The sequence below is a fragment of the Sphaerodactylus townsendi genome, linkage group LG04 (genome assembly GCF_021028975.2).
Source record: "Sphaerodactylus townsendi isolate TG3544 linkage group LG04, MPM_Stown_v2.3, whole genome shotgun sequence".
NCBI classification, from domain to species: Eukaryota; Metazoa; Chordata; class Lepidosauria; order Squamata; family Sphaerodactylidae; genus Sphaerodactylus; species Sphaerodactylus townsendi.
This window is the reverse complement of record NC_059428.1, coordinates 101,778,783-101,797,917: the sequence shown is the minus strand read 5'-3', so window position 1 is coordinate 101,797,917 and position 19,135 is coordinate 101,778,783. Positions and strand designations below refer to the sequence as shown.

Genomic DNA, 19,135 nt, shown 5'->3' with positions numbered 1-19,135 from the left:
GGCTCTAGGTAGGTGAAGAGCAGTTAGCTTTGTACTAGAACCAGTGGTGTAATGAGGGGTGAGTGAGTAGGCTGGAGCCCCAGTGCCACTTGGATAGGTCATGTGGGGGGTGCGATTGGTGGGCTGCCCCCTTCCTTCTGAACAACTGTGCCACTCCTCAAGTTCCACATGGAGTTGGGAAGCATTCGACTAGGTTGCTCTGCTCTGAAGTTCTGTAAAGTTCAGCAGCAGGCTGGCCTGTTTGACTCTGGGTTCAACTTGGCTGAGTCCAGCTTTAAACTGCAGGCTTTGAGCTTGATCCAGCCAGGCTGAGCCCAGCCTTAACAGAATGAAGCAAAAACAAAGTAGCACACTAGGGCTGAAACGCTATCAATCACCATATAACAAATATATAAAGTGTATATGTCTTTGTAACTCATTATCAAAAGTGTAATATCAGTGACATACACCTTATCCATTTGAATAACAACCTGTAAAATCTATCTATATATACACGCTACAAAGGATACAGACATCATATAAGAACATAGGTGTATTGCAAACATATCCTTCAATAAATATATCACAGCCTGAGGGGGTACAGCCTGAGGGGTATCCAGTACAATATGATTACATAACCCTGACTGGCATCTTAAATATGGAGAATTCACGCACTGAAGAAGATAGACGAAAGCGCAAATAAACGCGTGTTGTGGTTTGCACATGGTTCTCTGTTCCGGCTTGTCAGTCTCTGCTTGGAAAGACAATTGTTCAGAGAGGACATCGGTCCTGTTTAATTTCCATTGCGATGTGGGTGATACATGCATAAACTGTGGAATGCCACATATCTATGGTCGCTTATAGGTTTGGACATTGATATAGAGCCCCACTACAATTTTTCCATCAGGCATGTTGAACTTTATGGGGCCAGAAATTGACGCATTGTGAAAGGGACACAAAACCTATGAATATTATAATAATATTGTATACTACATTAGAGGTGACCCCACAGGTTTCGTTCCCACTCCACAACAATTGAATTTGCACTTTAATGGCATGATGTATTTATTGTAGGATATGTTTGAAATACACCTATGTTCTTATATGATGGCTATATCCTTTGTAACGTGTATATATAGATAGATATTACAGGTTGTTATTCAAATGGATAAGGTGTATGTCACTGATATTACACTTTTGATTATGAATTAAAAAGACATATACACTTTATATGTTTGTTATATGGTGATTGATAGTGTTTCAACCCTAGTGTGCTACTTTGTTCTTGCTTCATTCTGTTACTGCTTTTGTGGCACACTATTGGATGTTGTTAATTGACTGAGCCCAGCTTTAAACAGAGCAGCTGATCTGACTGCTACAGCTTTATACTGCTGGCTCTGCTCCCAAGCTCAACCTCCAGCCAGGTGAATCTTGGGCAGCAGTGGAGTCAACAACATGAAGCTGGAGGCAGTCAGTATAAAGCAGTGGTGGCGAACCTATGTCATGGGTGCCAGAGGTGGCACTCAGAGCCCTCTCTGTAGGCACGCGCAGAGTTTGTCATGTGGGGGGGAAATTGCCCCCCCCACATCTAGGCTGGCCTGGGGCCGCTGGGCTTGATTATTAGCATTAAACCTAAGACCTAGTTTTGGGGTAGCAGTTTAGGTAACCTTGTTAAGCACTGTTAAACCCCACCGATTTTTATATGAAGAACTAAAGCACAGTCCTTTACCTGGGAGTAAGCTCGGTTGCCGGCAATGGGGCTTGCTTCTGAGTAAACCCTCCTAGGGTCGTGATTCACCTGTTGGAAGAGTTGCATGATTGCTTCAAAGCAAAGCCACCGACTACCACTAAGCTTACTCCCGAGTAATGCACACCTCGGAGCCGACCATTTTTTCTAAACTAAAACCTCAGTATTCGGGTTAAATTGCCGTGTTGGCACTTTGCAATAAATACGTGGTTTTTGGGTTGCAATTTGGGCACTCAGTCTTGAGAAGGTTTGCCATCACTGGTATAAAGCTTTGATTCACAGTTAAAGCTTGACCCAGCCAGGCTGAGCCCAGCCTCAAAGTGAATGCTGGGTCTGACTGACTCCAGCTTTATACTGCTGGCTCCATTTGTCAAACTCTACCTCTGAAGGTCAGGTGAAATTTGTGAGGAGCCAATAGTATAAAGTTGTAGCTGTTCAGACCCAGCACTCAGTTTATTGCTGAGCTCAGCCTGGCTGGGTCAAACTTGAAGCCTGAAATGTAAAGCTCAACCCAGCCAAGCCCAGAGTGGAACAGTCGCACCCCATCCTTGAACTCCACATAGTTGTGCTTGTCCTGGGCACGGTTTTGGGCAGTTGACTGGAACGACTGATAGGGCTTAATAAGACTTTAAAGCTGGGAAGGAGACATAACTTATTATCATGGTAGTACTCAAATTTTTCCTGTGTTTTCTCCTATGAAGTGCATGGGAACATTCGTGTTGATTAGATGATGTGTCTTGAACTACAGCAATTATCATCAAATTATAGTTAGATTATACAAATTGTCATTAGAGAACTGCTTTCATGCACAGTGTTTTTTAATCTCAGTTGTCATCAATATAGGCAAACTTACTGAGATATGGGTGCATCACTTTATAACTGCGATCTCTACAAGCACACTGGAATAACATGTAAAAATCCTGAGAGTAGGCTGTGACATCTCAGACTGCATGCCCTGCTATAAGTTTTGCTGGAGGCACATTTAAGGAAAGTTGTCAATCTGAAAGTGTATGTCTTTGTACTAGTAAAGTTGTAGATTCTGTTTTGCATGTATTATTATCTTACAGTCTTTATTCTGAGCTTCAGTTTAATGCGTTGGTGCCTTGGATTTCTAGACTTTTTGGCATATCATCCAAATGGGTGGTTTAAAATTTTATTTTAAGTACAGATAAAATATGATATTGTCACTGGCAAAATCCATTGCAGTTAAGGTGTGATTAACAGCCACATCCAAAGGGGGAGGGGCTAAACCATCAGGGGAAGTGGCAGGGGAAGTGGCTGGTAAAAATGCCCTCCCTGAGGTACTATGCTGATCGGAGGGCAATCCTGCTGTTGTGTGGGCAGCACCACCCTCCCCCAGCGCTGGAGTGTGGCTGTAGATGCTGTGCTGGCATATAGAGGGTGGGCCGGGGGCATGGCCTGGGGAGGAGCTGACATTAGTTGGCTTCCTCCCACCCAATTGCTGTGTTATGCCGGCAGCTGGGAGTCCTAACTTATGGGACCTCAGTTGGTGGCGTAAAGTGGGTGAGTTGCAATGGGACTTCTTGGTGGTGTAGCCAGGAAGCCCCGTTGGGAGCAGCATGGTGGTGTGACCCTGGTGCTGCAGCCAGCCCGCCAGCCTGTGGATGGAGCTGTAAGTAAGGTTAAACAAAATAGAGGTCCAGTGGGACCTTAAAGACGAACAACATTTATTCCAGTATGAGCTTGTGTGAATCAGACTCATGAGGGAGGAACTAAGCAGAGAGAGAACTGCTCCCTCTCATTCTTTAATTTTCTGTAAAAATGAAAATAACTTTCTTCCTATTGTATTTGAGGAAGTGAGTTCTGATTCATGAAAGCTCATGCTGGAATAAATGTTGGCCCTTTCCCCACTCACCTTTGCCCGAGGGTTGCTGCGGGCAATTCCCGGCGTGCGCAATTCCTGGCGCGCACTCCAGCATCCCCATGACCCCGCGCTCTGCGTGGGGTCGTCGAAAGGCGCCATTTGAAAAGGCGCCAGAAATTCGAGGGGGCGCGAGAGAAGCAGCGTCGGGGCGGCTGCGTTCTTGCCGCCCCTGAAGTGGGGAGGGCAGCTGAACCCCCGCGCAACTTTAGGAGAGTAGCGCAGGGCTTAAGGAAAGTGGGGAAAGGGCTGTTGTTAGTCTTTTGAGTGCCTCTCACCGATTTGTTTTGCTACAATAGACTAACCCAGCCGCCGCATTGGAATGAAAAAGGGTTAAGTATTTAAGAGGTTATTTACTTATGTTCTAAGATCTGTGATGTTGGATTTGTGTGTTTTTGTCATTGGACTATAACCAAAATGAATTGACTGTGTTTATTGGAATATCTCCCTGCAATTTTTTTAAAAGCCCTATAATTGAGAGAACATCTAACCCAGTTTATTCTCAGCAGTGCTATATTTCTACATGCAGAGAGATTTTATGTAGGGAAATATTAATTGTATTAAAAAGGTGAACCCCTCCCTCACATCTGTTGTCTGACATGGACAATCAGTTCTGGCTCTCCAGAATTCTACCACCTTATTCCTGCCTTGTTTTTATTGCACAGGTAGATCATTGCTAATCTGATTGCGTGATGTGTCTAGCACCAATATGGACCACATAAAGAAGATTTACACTATTCCTGCTTTACAAAATGGGTGTCTGTGGCTAAAGAACTTGCCCAAGGTCATTTAGTGCATTGGAACACAACTGTCCCATGTTTACTCACAATAATAATTTGTCCATTTAAACTTTTAAAATTGTTCCATAAACATTTTAAATTGCTACATAATGGTTAAGACTCACAGCACAAAAATGTAGTATCAAAGATTTTTTCCTATACTAGGTTACATGCCAGTTAAAAGTGCTTAACACTTGGTGGAAATTCTGCATCATAATCCCTTGTTCATTTTCTCTCTCTTTCTTTGCAGTAAATCTGTAATCAAATGAACAAATGTGTGCAGGAAGCGATGCAAATGCTAAAATAACTTAGTTTGTAATTATGTTTGAGTTGTTGCCCAAAGCACGTAATGAAATCTGCTTTTCTCTTTCTAGCTGATAGCATCCATCGTGTTCATCAGCTTTGGGGTGGTAGCAGCTTTCTGTTGTGCAATAGTTGATGGTGTGTTTGCAGCACGACACATAGTGAGTATGTCATTCACTATTATTATTCTTACTTGGTTAATGCACAAATGCTTATGCCATGTAGACAGGAAGAACGTCTGGTCATTGTTGAAGTCTGTTTACTTATTTACTGCATTATTTTTTGAAAACGAAAATACGTTCTGTTTATTAGTCCTATAGTACAACTTTAATCTGTACTCAATTTGAAAATGTAGCGGTGTTTTAGTGGCTGGGCATTTCTGAAGGCCGAAGTGTTTCTACCCATGGACTGTGACCTTCTCACCTTCACCTTCCACTGCAGCCCAAAATAACCCCTAGGATGTTCTTGGAGCAGCATTTTGAGGGATATTTTGAGCTGCAACACAAGTAGAAAGTGAGAACATTATGCTCTACAGTGAAAATGCTTCCACCCAAAGATATATTGGACTGGATCTAAGCTGAGGTCTGTAACAGAGGTTATTTCCACATGACAGCACTTCCCTATGGAAGCCTCAGTATTGTTGCAGCTGGTAATACGTCCCAGCAGCAGTGGGGATTCCAGATGCCAGCCTTCAGTGCATTTTTCTTGCCTTAATCACTGTGGCAACCCTGACCTGGATAGCTTTTACATTCTCAGGAGTTTTCCAGGTTATAGAGCTCCTTGATTGACATAGAGTTTGAATGGAATTCTGAGGGTGGCAATTAGGGAAGACTGACAGTTGGGAACAGATAGTTGAGGAAGAGTTGTCAACTGACTGAATTAGAGACTGCTGACTGAGGTTCAAGTTGTCAGTAGAGGATTTTCCTCCATAGGGAGAGGAATACACTCGTTTATGATCAAGAAGGATGCATAACCAGTTATAAAGAAAAATAGCTCAAGGGTTAAGAGGGTGATCCCTAAGTGTATAAGGGGAAATAGCTCCAATGAAAAGAGTGACCTCAGTCCAGTTTAGATGAAAAAGTTGTAAGAAGTTGTGTGAAATCAATCTCAGGACATAAAAGTATCAGCACTCGTATGTGAACCACCTTAGATACATCTTGAATTACAAAGTATCACTTGTTTATAAACATCATAAGTTCCTCATCCCTGTTTTTTTTCTATTATAAGCCACATTCATGTTATGACCTTTTGGCTGATTTTGCACAAGAAACACTAATGGGTTGAGTGAACCTGTGCTGCCTGTGCTGCCATTTACATGGCCGGTGCAGGGTCAGCTGGGATCGCTGGAATCTTGGCAGGAGACAGCATGGTTCACAGGGAAATGCTGTGTTTCTCTATTAACCATGCACCCAAGTATCCCTTTCTCCCACTTACCAGCACAACATGGCGGCCGCCTAGAGAATCCACTCTAATGGTGGACGCCTGGGGAATCCACCATAATGGTGGACGGCGGGGGCAGGCGAGTGGCATATAGAATGCTTCCTGCTTGCCATAGTTGCAGGCAAGCAGGAAGCATCTGAAACCCGGGTTGAAGGGGAAAAGTTGCAAGTTTAGCGACCGTTGTTTAACCTAAATATAATGGGTTAGAAGTGTTTGGGGGGTGAGTTCTGTGGGAACTTCTTCCCCATAAAGCTTTTAAAAAGTACCTGAACCTATTATATTGGGCCTGTGCGAAATCACCCTTTGTTAACCTGAATTAAGTACCTAAAAAGGTAAAGAAATAAAGGGGTCACTAAATAGAAAACTGCTAAGTATCAAAGACACATATGTATTTCTTACGAATTAAAATCATCTATGTTTATAAAAGGCCCGCAATAACCTTCCTTATGCACACATCCTAATTTACTTCACAGGGTTGCTGTGAGGATAAAATGTAAGAAAGGAGATTGCTACAAGTCACTTTGGGTTCCCATTGGAGGAAAAATGGGGTATAAATTAAGCAAAATATCTCTGAAATTATGCAGCAATCTTTTTTAAAAATTCAGATATCTAAGAAAGGTCTGCCAAATTCTGCAATGGAATAATTAAAGATTCCACAGTAATAGATTGCCTACTGTTTATTCTAGTAAGATGGAGAGGCAGATAAATAGTTTGTGCACATATACAATTTCAGTAGTCAAAAATAATGAGAAAAATATTTGGTAAGAAATATATTTATTTATATTTATTTTAGTTTATATTTTAAATTTTTTGACCGCCCTTGCCCGAAGGGCTCATGAAACATATATCATGAAATATATACAGTGACAGACTACAGTAACAGAGAACTGCTCCCTCAGATATAACATAACCCTTAAAGCTCAGTGAAATTTTAGAAGATGGCATCTTATAAGGGTTGCTACCTTGATTTCATTAGAAAGAGATGCAAATGAGACAGGAATACAGACATTATCAGTGTTTGCCACCATCTTCCAGTCTCTTAATGTAAAGAATGTATTCTGCTTGTTACTTGCTTTTGTAAAAAGCTAACAGAAACAATAAAATTTCTTAATGCTTTCAGGGCGAGGGGGCTTTCAGGGCGAGGGGGCTAGTTTATAAGGGATATGATGAAATAGAGCAAAAACACTTTAATTCTTTCCCTTTTGATGATGCCATAAATTTGTCAAAATGCTTTTGTGAAAGACAGATCACCAGAGATTCTTATAACTAGGTTGTTTGTTCCCACCAGAGGAAAAACACTTCACTTAATAGAAATCTCTAGATAACAGCACTTATAAAATTAGAAGCTGATGGAAAAGTGGCTTGATTTAAAGTACCCCGTCTCATTTGAGAAATCATAATGGGGATGCAATTTGCTGTGTTAAAGTTCATTCCAGCATTTGTATATTCAAAACCACATGTCACTTAAAAATTGAGAAATAAAAAATGGAACACCACAATCGAATAAAACAAATACTACTGAAAGTACTTTGTAATGATATTAGTTCAGACAAAAATATAGATATTGGAGAAATCCATTATCTGGAAATCATATTTGTTGAAGGTGTATTATTACCTAGTAGTAGATCTGGTCCTTTTACATTGAAAACTTGATATCCTTGTAAAAAACAAAACAAAAGCAGTTTATTCTTTGATAGAAAAGAGTTGTTTTGACTTATGATTCTTCTTCCATCAAGGGAAAAACACATTTTTAAAAAACAATGTACCTACTTCTTTCAATCAGTAAAGGGATATCTATTTAAAGAATGGAGCTAAGCTCTCATATCTACCATAGGTTAGCATTTATTTTTATAGCCATAGAAACTTATGTGAAGATCTGGCTGCAGCTAGCAACATTACAGATGTGTATACTTTTTAAAATTATATATTTTAAAACAAAAAAAGCCATTCTGTATGTAGGAGGAAAAGGGTCCATGGTTACTTCTTATTGCAGTCAGAATTCTGCACAGCTGGCTGCCCTGGGAGAAAGCTTGTGGGGTGACCATAGGGGATAATTAATAATCATTCCAGTATTGATGACTTCTGTTGGGCAGATTCTGCATGGGCCCCTTCAGTGGCTTCCCACCGGCATATATGATACCGGTGGAGTCCCGGGGCCGTTCACATGCTGAGGTGTAAGTGGCCCCAGAGGGGCCATGGCCCATGAAGGCTCCTTCGGGGTCGAAGGACAGCATGGATGTGCCTCCCCGTTGCCAGCAGGGAAATACTATTTCCCAAAAGCCTTGCTCATTGGGGGAGGCAGGGAAACAGCGTTTCCTCCCCGGTGGCAGCTGTGCAAATAGCGTCCCAGGGACGGCGCTGTTTTTGGCCCGTGTGGACTCTGCCTTGAAAAAGCAATGGGCAAATTCTGCTGAGCTTGATAGGACAGGTATATTGCTGTTTAAAATGCAGACTGATTTAACTCACCACTCAAGATATGGACCTTTTGTTATTCACATCACTTTTTTTAGGGGGGTGGGCTAGATAAAGGGAAGGAGAGATACTGACAAACAGTCACCAGTTTCTAAAGCTGTTAACTCCTCTTTGTGAGGGATTCTCTTGTTGCATTGTCAAGAGTTTGTGTTTGTGTTTTTATTTTTATTTATTTTAAAGATTTATGAGCCGTGTTTTTAGCCATGGTCTCTGAAGTGGCTATATAAAGTCTTCCTTGATATAATGCCCACATGTCTGTAGGCTGCCCTTTCCTGATAGGTTTTACTGCAACAGCTTCACTCATTTAAGCGAAATTTATTGAAGGTGCTAAACTGCAAAAGGGGCAAGATCTCCAGTTGCCCAAATCTGAGCATTCTCTGTGGTGACTTCTGCCCGGTGGAAGAGTCCCTAAGGGGGTCAGAAAAGCTCTCACACTTTTATCATTCTGTAGAAAGGGTAAAATAGAATTATTCATTTTTAATTTTAAGTTGGGCATTTTTAATTTTAATTGTTTTTTAACATATTCATATATTAAAACTGAAAAAAGCAAAAGAAGTAATAGAAAACAGACAAGATTACATCAAAGAAGAAATCTACCCATCATTATATTAAGTACATATTACATAATAGATCCCAATCTAACATTTTCTATTTATTAGAGAGACCTAATAAGGACTTAGAATCTTTATCATTTGTTTACTTCTGGGCATTTTTGCTAGTCCATTTATCATACCTTAAATATTATTGAATTTCAGTCTTCAAGTTGTTTTGTTTTTAGGGGGGCATTTTTATAAAGAGGACAGTGTTTTAGATTTCATGTCTGAAAAAACTGTAGGCAATTTTTTTGTATTTATTGTATGTATTATACACATTTTTGCAATTTTGCAATGTGTATGTACTATACACATTAAATTTTTCAATTTGTCTTGAGTCAGAGAAAAAGGTAGACAGTAAATGAAGTAAGTAAGTAATTAAATCATTTCAGGAAATGGTTGAAAAATACTGTTGCTTTGGATTTTTTAAAAAAGGATTAGCTCAAAACAGCAGGTACTGAACAACTGTTCAACAGAAAGAAAAAAACATCAAGGTCTGAAGGTAGGGGTTTTTATAACTTGCACTATGAAAGGGAAAAGGTTTTTTTCCCTTTCATAGTGCAAGTTATAAAAATGCCTTTTTAATTAGGGCTGACAACTTCTCTGAATCAAACGTTTGCTTCCAGACACAGTTCAGAGTGTTGATTCTTTTCTAAAAGGCCCTAAATGGCATGAGGTGTGGGGACCTAAAGGACCTAATCTTTGCAGCCCACTTTAAAGGCCCTGCTATCTGTACCCCTACCTTCAGAGTCGAGGCAGGTAGCAGTCAGGGCTTTTTCAGCAGTGGCACTTGACCTATGGAATTTCCTTCCCCTTAAGGCTTGCCTGACACCTTTTAGGCACTTGGCATTTCTGTTTTTCCAAGATTTTAAGGAAGGGTAGATACACTTTACCACAATTTTGTAGTGCTCCTGGAAAACTGATCATTTTTTAAAATTGTATTTTGCTTTGTTTCTTGGACAGGTGGGAAAAAAAGTAAATAAACAAAAGCACTCACAACACTGTCAACTGTATTGTACAAACCTCTTAAAAACGACACAAAAGTTTTCAAAAGGCGTAGCAAACAGAAGCAAAATTGGGCAAAACTTGCACAAAGGATACATGGGAAAGTAGAACATGTAGGTTCCCACATCTCTTTTGTCTCTCAAAAATGTTCACTCACAGGAATTTAGCCCCAATTTGAGCATCTTGATCTGTCCTTTACTATTATGCAGTCTGGTGGATTTAAGTTGAAATAGCAGGAAATGTTCAGGCAGAAAATATATCAATACAGACTTGGTAGGGGTTTCAGGCATTATGTATGCATTATGTTGATCTTTCTTGCTCATATATGCCCTTTTTCTACTAAAACTTGTTAATATATTTTAAGAAAAACAGATACCGGTACTTTTCAGTTGCAGAGAGACCTCTGTAAAAATAGAAATAAGGTAATAGGAAACTGAACTCAGATAACATGCAGCACTTTGCTTTGATTAAATTTACCCAGCCACTCTGGAGGAAAACACTAGATGTATTTTCTTTCTCCATGGTGGTGCATGATGTAAAATTGTAGCTAATTATTTTAATACTATTTCAATCCTGTGTGAGTCATTTAATTGCCTGGCTTATATGACAAATTAAAAAATTAAAACTAATCATTCGAATTCAAAAGGCTTAGATCTTATTTTTGATGTAGTCTATTTTTGAATTATTTTATTTTTGATGTACCACTTAAATAATAGGAAATAATATTCTAAAGCGTCTTAGGTGACCGATGTTTCAGTGAAGAGCTGCATATGTGAATTTTCAATGTAAAACTGCACCTCCAACTATACCCTGTTCAGGATAAAGATGACAGGAGATTTATGAATTCATCTGCCATTTCCTGGCCCATCTTTGTTCTATAATGCTCTGAGCATTCTAGAACAAAGACGATCCAGAAAATGGCGGATGAATTCATAAATCTCTTGTCATCTTTATCTTGAACAGGGTATATAGAGGATGCTAATTTTCTACTTTAGTAATAACTGTGGTGGTTTCTGCACAGCACAATAATAACTTGTGTAACATGTTATTAATGAACCCAGTTTCTCCTGTTTGCCTTCGCACTGGAGTTTTCACCCCTCCTGGAAGCGATTGCACAGTCCTGGTTGCTGTGACTCCTTCAGTTTCTCCAAAAAGATTGCTAGTTTAGTAATTTTTGTAAAACCTGGGTTGAGGGAAATATGAACCAGTTTTGGGGAAGAGCCCTGTGCAAAGTTATTCTCCAAAACAGGACAAATACCTTCCTTAGCCCATTATATTTGAACTTTGCAGAAACCACCATCTTTTCAAGAAGACTGTATATATTATAACTAGCAGACCCAGCCACGCTTCGCTGTGGCTTTCTGTGGGGGGGGGGATTAGGAAGGGAAGGGAGGAGGAAGGGGAATGGCGTACCGGCTGTTCCAAGCAGCTTGGGTTGGCACGCTCTTTCTTCCTGTCCCGGTGATTTTCGATGGCTTTGTCTCGGCGTTCTGACGGTGGTGAGTGTGGCGCGGAAGGGAGGAGGAAGGGGAGAGGATGACTGGTGGTTTCCTGAGCCTTTGCTTTGAACACTGCAGCAGGGTGGCTTGGCCTGCGGGAGCGCTCACGGTGAAGGTGGGCAAGGTATGCCCCCCTGCGATACGGTGGCCCCTCATTGGTCCATCCCTGTGATACGGTGGCCACCCATTGGTCTGCCGTGGCTTTCCCTAAATGTGAGTTTTACCGGGCTCCAGTGTGACCTGGGGGCCCAGTGATGGTCCAGAAACCTGCCCAGAATGGACACCAGCGGCGTGGCAAAATTTGGGGGTGATCCATCCAGCCGTTTCCGCGTTAGGGCGTGAGGAACAAGCACATGGTTAGATTTGTGTATATACTAGCAGGGCCTGGCCACGCATTGCTGTGGCTTATTGTGGTCCCTTGCATGTCTCCCCGCACTCTCTTCCCTCCCTCCCTTCTCTTCCCTTGCATACCACCCCTCCCCCTCCTTCCCTTCCCTTTTCCTCCGCTAGGGTGGTGGGTCATATCAAGATGCTGGGCCCCCTGCCTCCCCTCCCTTGCATGCCACCCCTCACTGTCTCCCCTCTCTCACTTCTCTTCCCTTGCATGCCTCCCCCTCCGTCCCTTTCCTCTCCCTCCCTCTCTTCCCTTGCATGCCACCCCTCACTCTCCCTCCCTTCCCTCTCCCTTGTTTGTATGTGTGTGTATGTGTTTCACTTCCACTTGAGTTACTGCCTATGTACTGTTTCCACTGCTCATATCTGGCCATCTGAGTGAACATTCTAAGCAGCACGAACATTCTAAGGGTGACACTTGCACACAGGCAGCTGCATGTCCTTCACCAGGGAGCGCCAGGAAAAAGGCGGTTTACCTGGGCCAGGTGTGAAATGTCAGGAATGTGAACATCTAAAAACACTCTTGCCTGGCTGACTATAGTGGCTGGAAATTTTCAGAGGAATTGGCCCAGCAGTTACTAAGGTATACTATCATCAACAAAAACACTGTTAGCTTTATATATATATATATAGATGTGTAGGAACAGGCATCTGTTAATTTTAGTGAAAACCACTTCTAATGTTGTCAGTGAGTCTTTTCAATTAGACAGTCTATACCAGGAAGGCAAAGTGGACTTTTTGTAGTGTTAGACAGGCTAATAGAATAAATTACAGTCCCTCATTATTTGGAAATAAAAGTATTGGCGAACAGCATAAAGGGCATCAAAAGTGTAGGTTACAAGTAAAAGTTTGAGGAGCATTTAGACTGAGGAAACAACATGTGGAAAATGTTAAAAAAACTCTTGCCACTTATAAAATTAGCAACCTTTCATAATAGCTCTTAACACACATATTTTAAAAAGTGATTTATGGATCTCCTGTGTCACATCTGTTTTGTTTTTTTGAGTGAAATTCTAATGGGGTTTTGCATCTTTAGTTAGGAAGGTGATGTAAATCTCCAAACCAGACTAAATTTTAGTATGTTTTCCAGGATACAAGCTTTGTAATAGGTTATTTCTATAGACAATATGTCCACTTTCCTCTAGAGGGCAGACATGCTCTTTCTAATATGATTTTAACACTTAAAAATAGCACACTTCTTTCATGGTTGATTTAAATTTTTTAAAGCAACATTGGTAAATGTGCTTATGTTACAGCTGATGTAACAAAGTGGCAAGCTATTTCAATGTACACTGGATTTATTTGAAGTGCTGCAGTCTGGCTAGTTATAGAGATTCTGCCGGTTGTATGTTGACTTATGGAGAGTGAAAAGGCCACCCAGCAGTATCCTCCACTAGTACAGCAGAGAATGAAACAGAAGTTCAGTGGCACCTTAAAGACTGACAATATTTATTCCAGCATGAGGGTTTATGAGTTGGAGCTCCCTTATTCAGATGCTTATTGGAAAGAAATAATTTTAGAGATATTTGTAAGAAAATCACAGAAGGAATGAAGAATAAGAGAGGGCACAGTTGAGAGGCTTGGTTTTTTATTTTGTCATAAATATTTCCAGTGTAATCCCCTGTGTAAAGTATAGTTACAGACCTGGTTATTACCCACTGATAGATTATGAGAGAGGTCACCCAGCATTTTACAAACAGGCATAATGGTCCAAACGAATTCCAGAACAAGAAAAAAGATCCATGTAATACCTTTTAAAAACACAAAATATTATGCACATTTTTCCCTTGTGTGAACCTTCATCAATCAGATGTTACAAAGGAAAAAAGTAAGAAAAAAGCCAGGTTCTCATAAAAGCCCCAGTCATGTTGGATGCTGACGGACATACTATTTAATTGCTGGAGATGTTGGAATCCAGTACTTGCATTCTTGAAAGAAGAAATACATCTCAGTTCCAGAGATGACACATAGTTACATCCAAATGTCACTCAAAGCCTCTTACGTGGTACAGACAGGAATTTGTATATATAAACCCAACTGTCCTAAGAGCTGTTCTAAGCAAGAAAAAAATATTATAATTTAAAAACTAACCCCAAACAATCATTCTTTAGTCCAGTAATACAGATGTTACCTGGCTAGGCTGAAGGTACAAGGTCCAACCAAATTCCAAAGTCTAAGAAACAAGTGTTTTGGCCATTTTTGTGCTAAAATTGGCCACACCTAAGGAGAAACATATGAATGCCTGTATCACTTCTGTTTCAGAGCAAAAAGCAGAGGGCAGGTTTAGTTAGCACCAGCTTCTGTGGTTGCATTTGATTTTTTTAAGTCAGACAAACTGCACGTGACTGAGTATCACAAGCTGTTTGGCCTCTATTTTCACAGAAATTTCCAGGGACTTTTCCAGACATTTCCAGGGATATTTGTATCAGAACTGATTAAGTTCATTTTAGCTGCATTGGTATATGTGGGGTGTTTTTTGTGTTGGTTTTAATTTTACTATGTTTGTGTATGAAGAGATTGTAAAGGCCTGTGGCCAAGACAATAAACTTATTACTACATGCTAGCAAGAAAACAGCAGAGAGGCTTGAAAGCATTCGATTAGAGGAGATGAAGTTATATTTGCTGCCCTGGTGCTGTGCAAATAAGACTTTAATAATACAACCCTAAGAACACTAAAAAAGCTCAATTCACAAAATGTGAATAGATCTACCTTGGTGGCTTTATTTAATATCTTGTTGTAATTGTCTCTTCTCTTTCAGGAGCCTAGGCCTTTATATAATAAAAGGTGCCAGTATTATTCAAGCGGAGTGGGATTCCTCTATGACGCCTACCAAACAGAGGTTTGATTTGCCACTCTACAAATGGGAAGTTCATGTTTCAACTTGCTATTAGAACATATATATCAAAGCTATTCATGTTCCATAGTAACGGTTCCTTGGAATACATACGTTAGATAAATGTCCCCCACCCCAGCCACCTGACTCACTAACTATCTACGTTAATAGGTTTATTCTGGCCTGAAAGCCATAATTCTGTGTTGTAATGCTTTGACACAAACCAAAAATGTATACATTTTGTGTTAATGGTGAAGATAAAATGATGAAGGGGGTAGTGATTTTGTAAGCTTCTTTGAGCTCCTGCTGGGGAGAAAACTGGGATATAAATATCTAAATAGATAAATATGTTCATTTCCATTCACTTTTATTCTTCAGCCCACAGCAGGGATATTCCGTGGCAATGGACTTTTGACTGAAATATTAGACAGCAGACTCATTGTTTTATACACAGCATATTTTCAGCCTGTAGTTTGTTCTGAATGTATACTCAGTAAACTGAAACTCTGTACCAAGAAAAGCTATATTCCGTAACAATGTGACATTGAAATTATGCACACCGATCCTATTTGCTTATCTTTCCTTACTTTGCTTAGTTAGTTCTGCTTGTCATGGAAAGAGGGAAAGGAATCTATATCGGATCCCCGCTGTCTACATTGCTTTATCTGGCTTCTGACATTTTTCAGGCATAGTCCACATACATTCAAGACTGTTTCTAGAGCCCTGAGGGCAAGGAACTGTGTTCTTTAAATCAAAACTGAGATTATAATGTGAGATGGTGGCTAGAACATTGAACAAGAGCTTTCAGGAGCTGAAGTCTAGTTAGACATGACTCTCATTTGGTTAATTGGGATAGTTACTACTATCTCTGAGATCAACTTATTTCATATGATTGACAGGATGGCCATCACCCACAGATGTTTTTGGAGAAAGGATAGGATTTTTTAAAAAGTAGTAATTTGGAAAATATTGAATTCATTGTTGGTACCGGATTCAAATACTTATTGCACATGACTGTGAAATTCAAAAAACAAATATACATACCACAGAATTAAATTGCAAACATTGCTTCAAATTACTTGGCTTCAAATGAGTTGGTTTATACTCTGATATAATCCAGGAATATGTGTGAGTGTGTGTCTATTTTTAGCTGTTGATCTCTTTAAGCAATATATAAATAGACCTAGGGAGAGACTCATTCTTTTTTTCAAAAGGGTTTTCCATTTAAATGGGTATTTCTTTAAAGATGACTTTAAGCTTCTAAAAATACATGTGTATTTTGTTCAGTCCTATTTTAAGCTGCCCCAAGGCTCCTGTTCATACACAGGTGTTTTGTTTTGCTTTTTGATTCCTCACATTGACTGGATTGCTGCGTAACCATAAAAATACTGCATGATACACAGTTTGAGATCCTGAGAAGTTTCTCACTCTTGTGATTTTGGATTAACAGAATATTTTGAAATCTTAGAAGTCAGAGAATAAAGATCAGTTCCAGAACCCATTTTATTCTCTACAGTTATTTAATAATCTCTTGTTCCACCTTTTCCAAATCTCTGTACTTTCCTTCCATTTCCTATTTGCAGTGCCCTTGATATGTTCTTTGAAACAGAGGATCTTGAGGGTTACACAGACAAATCCAAATGTGCTCAATGTTTCCTGTTACAAATTTCAGTTCAAGGTATATTCAGTTATGTAGCTTGTGGTTTCATTCTGCCCAGACAAAGTGGATTTGTCTAAGCAAAGAAATAATGTTTGTGGGTGCATATGTTTTCCAAAATGATGATTATAGTAGCAGGAGGTAAAATGAAAACAAAGAAAAGGTGAAATGAAAATGCAAACTGTTCTTCTTGAGAATTCCAAACATGCGTCCCTTTACTATCAAAAGAGCCATTCCCTAATTAATGAAAAAAATGTCTGGATCCTCAAAACATATTTGAGCCTTATAATGAAGGTAACATAGCCTATTAAGTCTGAATTAGCCTATCAACATTACTATTGGGTCTATATGAGTATTAAGTAATATGTTTTTCTACATGTGGATATACTCTGCAGAGGAGTATTTATGATTATTTGATAGTTTAACTTTGAATTTCCATTACGATACTATTTGAATGGCCATAATAATGACAGACTGATTCACCTGCAGCATAGTAAAGATAGTGTTGGTAATGACATAACAAAGAAACTTACAAGCACAAAATGCACTGATTATCATCAAGTATTGCTTTTAAAGGGAGTTAAACAAGCTGGGATTCCTAGACGTAGATGGACCTTGGCCTGATCCAGTAAGACCTTTCTTTCAGATTGCCAATCCCATTTGCTTACATGCCTTGAAAACAGCAAGGGGAAAAGTGATGAATGCTTTCCCAAAGGATGACTATATTTGCGCTGCATCCATCTAAACAACTCCATCTAAACAACATCCCTCACCAGGCACCCCCTGCTCTGCAGATTACTTCCCTTCCTCCTCATTCCCCACAACAGCTTCAGCCGCTGAGCAATCCTTTCTTACCAGTCAGCCACTTCTTCTATCTTCCTGGCCCTCTTTCCCTTGGGCCAGATGACCGCATTTACTGTTCTGGAAAAGCTGCATGCTTTCCAGGCAGCCTGGGTCGTGCTGAACCCATCCAGGATCGTGCTGAACCCATCCAGAAGGGAGAGTCTGGCAACTGGGGCCACCAGGGGCAGTGGAAGAAACCCAGCTGGAGGCATGGACATGATGTTTTCCTCCTCTCTGGCACTTCTGCCTGAGTCTCAAGAGTGGAGACAAACAGAGCGCAAGTGTTCAGACGTTGATCACCAGTGGAACTGACTCTGGTGACAAACGTCCTGAGGAGATGCCATGACCCTCCTTGGAACCAGTGGAACTGACTCTGGTGACAAACGTCCTGAGGAGATGCCATGACCCTCCTTGGAGTGTCGCAGCAGAAGGATCATCAGCTGCCCTGGCTGCAGCCCACTGTCCCCCAGCAACACTGCCAAGCAGCTGATCAGTGACTATAGCCCTTGGGTTGTTCCTCCTGCCTGGCCCTGTGGCCTCCGTAGGGAATTGGTTACTGGATCCCAGGCCAGGCTATACCTCCTGTGCGGCTCTGATGTGACAAAGCAGTTTAGGAGTAGGAAAGTGTGGCTACAGGAAAGGTTCAAGTATTTCTTCCCACTTGCCAGTGATGTGCTTCTGATAGTCTTCTACCCATCCCTGCTCTTTGTTGAATTAGGCTCTGGTCCATTTCTTTGGCATGAAATTACCACTGTATTGACTACTAAGGATCTTAGTTAACTAATTTTACAAGTTTAAACAATTTCAGCCTTTAAAGTATTTCAAGTTCAATGTATTTCAGTTAAACAGTTTGGCCCTCAGACACCAAAAGACTATATTCTTTAAGTTCCTTAACTCATGCTGAAAAGGACTGTTATAAAAGGAACTGGCTGTTATAACTGTATTGGGGCAAGAGTCTGCTTCAGAGGTTTCCAGGGGCCTCTCTATGACCATGAAATCCTTTCCTTGGGAAGACTCATCCTGGTCAGCCCTTGAGAAACTCCCAAAAGCCCTCTGTGTTTTGGGTTAGTTTTACCTGGCATTATTATACATAAAAGACTGGTTAGGTTTTTGTACCTCAGTATAATACTGTGAGAGAAAATGGCGCTTCGACCGGTTTGAATTCCTAGCAGCTCCCAGCTACACTTTACTGAAAGGGACAATATGCCAGCATTGGTGCAGACAGGGTCTAGCGCTTGCCTCCCCAGAAGTTCTTTAATTTGACAGGTAGAAGAATTTGAATTCATTTTTAATCCACTATTGATAGCATCGAGGATCAGTAAGTGAAAGCTTGCCCTCGGCAAAAAGAAGCAGTCTCTCCATTTCCCTCACTCTCCCTCTTCTTCAGTATGCTCTTTTTTAAAACAAAAAATAATTTCATTAAAAAATACTGTGGGAGGGAAGGTGGCCTGGTATAGCCTGATCTCATCAGATCTCAGAAGCTAAGCTGGGTCTGTACTTGGATGGGAAGCCACCAAGGAAGTCTCTGCAGAGGAAGGCAATGGTGAACCATCTCTGCTTCTCACTTGCCTGGACAGCCCCTTGCTGGGGTCACTGTGCAGCGACTTGACAGCCCTTCATATGCAGTGCTGTGGGCACTTTAAAGCGAGTGCTGTAAGCTTACTAATTTTGGTTTTGTTTATTTTAAATCCAGACTCCTGGCTAGTTCT

General features: G+C 40.6%; 1 protein-coding gene across 3 annotated transcripts in view; it reads left to right on the top strand.

Annotated features, from left to right (window-relative positions):
* Positions 1 to 19,135, top strand: part of TMEM255B (transmembrane protein 255B) — a 74,360-nt gene that overhangs the window by 26,649 nt on the left and 28,576 nt on the right. For all 3 annotated transcript variants that reach the window (XM_048495519.1, XM_048495518.1, XM_048495517.1), the window contains 2 exons: positions 4,762 to 4,851; positions 14,852 to 14,932. In XM_048495519.1, the coding sequence (XP_048351476.1) occupies positions 4,762 to 4,851; positions 14,852 to 14,932 (171 nt within the window). The remainder of the gene's footprint in view (positions 1 to 4,761; positions 4,852 to 14,851; positions 14,933 to 19,135) is intronic.